Genomic DNA, 4,499 nt, shown 5'->3' with positions numbered 1-4,499 from the left:
GGTAGGTTAGACTGGCCGGAGGGAGCAACATCTAGAGATAGTATTAAAGCAGTTCTGAAGCTGCCACGGTTTCCAAACTTGATTATGCATCATGTAGATCATTCAGCAGGGGATCTCATCCATTTATTGCAAGGGCTTTTGAGATACGATCCATCTGAAAGGATCTCAGCCGTTGAAGCCCTCCGACACCCTTTTTTCTCCAGAGATCATCTAAGGAGGTCGTGATGGAAAGATGAACTTTGAACGATGCATCATGCTATTAAAGATACGCCAAGAATGAAGACTCAATTCTATTTAAGACAGCAGCAAGGAATATATGCATATTCGAAGTGGGAATGGCCTCTGAACTGTGTACTTGGCTTAGCATGGGGGACTGCAGCCAAATTTTCGAGGGCTTGCAGATGTATATTGTACATAAAGGAAGCCATGACACTCGAGAGTCGAGTGGTGTTCATCCGTTCAACCCTTTTTTGTCCTCTTACGATGTTAGTCTTATGTATTAAACTTGCAGGCTTAGCCCGATATTTTAATTTTTTGGCAGTTTTGACCCCATTTTTTGCCAGAAACAAATGTTCATCGGAATTTGCCGATTCGACGTCGGAGCTTGCCTATGAGGCATAAAAATTGAGGATCTTTCAAAATAGATGAAAATTATCCTATGTCACACAAAAAATTATTTTTTACGTATTTATTTTATAAAATAATATTTTCAAATCATCAAATACGTTATAATAATAATTAAAATTCCCAAAAAAAAAATTGTTTTTGAATCCCTTGAACGATTGCTTGACTTTCATTGTGTGTTAATTGAAATTTTTTTTTATGTTATTATAGAGTATTTGGTTATTTGAAACATAGTAATTTATAAAATGAACAGGTCCGAAAGAGAATTTTCTCACCTTCTGAATATCCCCAATTTTTTAAGCCACGTGACAAGCTACGTAAAATAATCAAACCCTTTGAAACATGAGTTTTGCCGACTAAAATTGGACCAAAATTACCAAAAAATTAACTCACATAACTACCTGCAAACAAATATAACGGAAAAAAAGAATTTGTACTTTTTTAGATTATATAAACTATATTATTAAAAATCATTAATATCAAAAAAATTAAGTGCATTTAAATATTTATATTATATGATATGTTTATAAAATAATTTACAGGTCACTATATTTTTTAAATTAAATATTTCTCGTATATACTAAATATATGTTAAATTAGAGATAAAATCAATAATATTTCAATTTTCAAATAATATTAATCGGTTAAAGTAATTTATCTTTGCAATAATTGTATGTAAAATCTATAATTTCAGCAATTATTTTTATATCAACAACGTCTAAAAGTCGAAGGTCTAACTCCAATTTGAGTATATGTTTCGAGTACGTTTAAATACAGGAAATTTTTTTATGATTTTTCTTCACCAATTCTTAATAAGATTTTGTGTATTAAAATCAAAATTTCAAGTTAACGCGAGAAGGTGTTCTGGAAATATGCAAAATTCCTCATACGAGCATGAGCTTTGGTCTCTCAAGTTTGCCTACTCAACTCATTCAATTCCCCAAAAATCCAAAGATCTTGATTCTTGATCAATGCAAGACCAGCAGAGACCTCAGACAAATCCATGCCCACCTGATAAAAACCCGCCTCCTCCACCACCCGGCGGTAGCTGAGTCCATGCTAGAGTCGGCTGCACTCCTCCTTCCCGTCCCTGCAATCGACTATGCCTTCTCCATTTTCGCTTACCTCGAAAATCCCGACTCATCGGCCTACAATATAATGATTAGGGGATTTAACAAAGTGCAAAACCAGGAAAAATCTTTTCTTTTATTCGGGAAAATGGTTGAAAACTTTGTGCACCCAGATGAGTTCACCTTTACCAGCATCTTGAAGGCATGTTCACAGGTTGGGGCTTTAAGGGAAGGAGAGCAAGTTCATGCCCAGATACTAAAAGTTGTTGACGGGTTTGGATGTAGAGGGTTTGTTGAAAACGCTTTGGTTCATTTATATGCCACTTGTGGTCGATTTGAGTTGGCTCGCCAACTATTCGATGGAATGAGTGAGAGAAGTGCTATTTCTTGGAACTCGATGATTTCGGGATATGTAAATCACGGGTATTGGAAAGAAGTGACGGAGTTGTTCGGGGAGATGTTAGGAATGGGTGTTGGGTTTAATCAAGCGACTTTGATTAACGTTTTGATGGCTTGTGGGAGGCTTGGGGATTTGGAATTAGGGGAATGGATTTATGAGTATGCATTGGCGAATGGACTGATGAAGGATGCTGGTTTGGTTACATCTCTCATTGATATGTATGCAAAATGTGGTAGGTTGGATGCTGCGAGAGGTTTGTTTGATCAAATTCATACACACGATGTCGTTGCTTGGAGTGCCATGATTAATGGATACACTCATTCTAGTCGTTTCAAGGAGGCTCTTGCTCTTTTTCTCGATATGCAAAATGCGAATGTAGAACCAAACGAGGTCACAATGGTTAGTGTCCTTTCGTCTTGTGCAGCACTAGGAGCTCTAGAAACTGGAAAATGGGCTCATTCTTATATAAAGAAAAAGAATTTGAAGCTCTCCATCAACCTTGGAACGACGCTACTTGATTTTTATGCAAAGTGTGGGTGTGTGGATAGTGCAATTGAAGTATTTAAAGATATGCCTTTTAAAAATGTGTGGTCATGGACAGCACTAATTCAAGGTCTTGCTAACTCAGGACGAGGCAACACAGCTCTCGAGTTTTACCATTTGATGCTTCAAGAGAAGGTCAAACCAGATGAAGCAACTTTCGTTGCTGTTCTTTGTGCTTGTAGTCACGCAGGCTTGGTCGACGAGGGTTGGGGTTACTTTGTCAGCATGAGTAGAAATTTCAGCATTAAACCAAGAATCGAGCATTATGGTTGCTTAGTTGATGTTCTGAGCCGAGCCGGGCTGATTGAGGATGCATATGAGTTCATAAAGAACATGCACATTAAACCCAATGCTTTGGTTTGGAGAACTTTGCTTTCATCGTGTAAAGTTCATAAGCACGTTGAAATAGGAGAAGAAGCATTTAAACATGTAATCAGTTTAGAGCCTGCACATAGCGGGGATTACATACTACTTTCTAATCTATATGCATCTGTCGGTAGGTTTGATGATGCGAAGAGGTTTAGAAATGAGATGAAAGTGCAAGGAATTAAAAAGAATCCTGGTTGTAGCTTTATCGAGTTAGATGGTGTCATTCATGAGTTTTTGGCTGAAGATAATGTACACCCACAATCAAAGGAGATCTACAGATCAGTAGAGGACATGATTGAGAAGATTAAGACAGCTGGATATGTACCTGATGTAGTGGACGGGAGACTGGACGCAACAGAAGAAGACAAGGAGGCTTCTTTGTATCATCACAGTGAGAAGCTAGCCATTGCATATGGCCTTATCAAGACTTCTCCTGGAACTACAATCAGAATATCGAAAAATCTCAGAATATGTGGCGACTGTCACAATGCGACAAAGATTATATCAAATATTTTTGGGAGAGAGATTGTGATCAGGGATAGAAACCGGTTCCACCACTTCAAGGATGGGTTGTGTTCTTGCAAAGATTTCTGGTGATCAGTCTGACAAATTGACGTCTGTAGCCATTAACCATGCCAAAAACATGTGCGTGGTGCTTTCTTTTCTCAGATGAAAACATAATCTTGAGCTTATGGCTTATTCTACTACCCTGTCAAGTCCCAACCGACATTGAAGGATATTTGGCTGGACAAAGTACTAGTCTTTACATGGTACGTGCTTCGAAGTAATCAAAGAAATGTCAAGATTGGTCTTAGCATATTCAAAGTTGAGTGTCGTGTGGAGCCAACATGACAAACATGCCGATTTAGATATTATAAGAGCATGTGTATGATCATGGTATTTTTTTTCTGAGGTTATCATTGTTTGAGGTGCCTTCACTCGGTCACTCTTTGGTTGAATCACCTGTTGTTGATCGTTAATGGGAATAATTTTGTTCTTAAATACAGGTACGGACACTCTTGTACTTCGATCCATTCAGAACCCTAAACTGAAATTTGAAATGATTTTTTTTAGAGATCAACAATTTTAGCAATTTAGTTATTACTATCTTTAGTTGGGCCATGAATTTGTCTCTAATTATCAATCACTCGCTCCTTGCGCATGTGTTCAATTTGAAACATCTATCTTGATTCCAAAAGCAATCTAACATTAGAAAGTAATCAACTTTATAATCATTGAAGTTTAAAAATTACTCAAACAATGGGAATATATTATATTTAAATAAGGGATTGTTCCAATGTTATTATTTAATAATTTTTCTACCAACAGGATAACACTAACAGGGGCTTAAAAAGCAGGTGGCGCAGATAGAGAGCAGAAATTACCAAAACCAGTTACATTAACAGCGAAATAAACAAGTTGAAACTCCAAAAGACCAAGAACAGCATGTCAGGTTCCAGAAGTTCTTGGAATTTATTCACACACACACACAC

At 37.1% G+C, this 4,499-nt stretch overlaps 1 protein-coding gene across 1 annotated transcript; it reads left to right on the top strand.

The window, feature by feature from the left end:
* Positions 1–1,458: 1,458 nt before the first annotated feature.
* LOC140966775 (pentatricopeptide repeat-containing protein At1g08070, chloroplastic-like) lies at positions 1,459–4,094 on the top strand. The gene has a single exon (XM_073427030.1). The coding sequence runs from the start codon at positions 1,519–1,521 to the stop codon at positions 3,601–3,603; it is 2,085 nt and encodes a 694-aa protein (XP_073283131.1). The 5' UTR covers positions 1,459–1,518; the 3' UTR covers positions 3,604–4,094.
* Positions 4,095–4,499: the final 405 nt, after the last annotated feature.

This window comes from Primulina huaijiensis, unplaced genomic scaffold (genome assembly GCF_012295235.1).
Source record: "Primulina huaijiensis isolate GDHJ02 unplaced genomic scaffold, ASM1229523v2 scaffold207952, whole genome shotgun sequence".
NCBI classification, from domain to species: Eukaryota; Viridiplantae; Streptophyta; class Magnoliopsida; order Lamiales; family Gesneriaceae; genus Primulina; species Primulina huaijiensis.
This window is presented reverse-complemented; position numbering and strand designations above follow the sequence as displayed.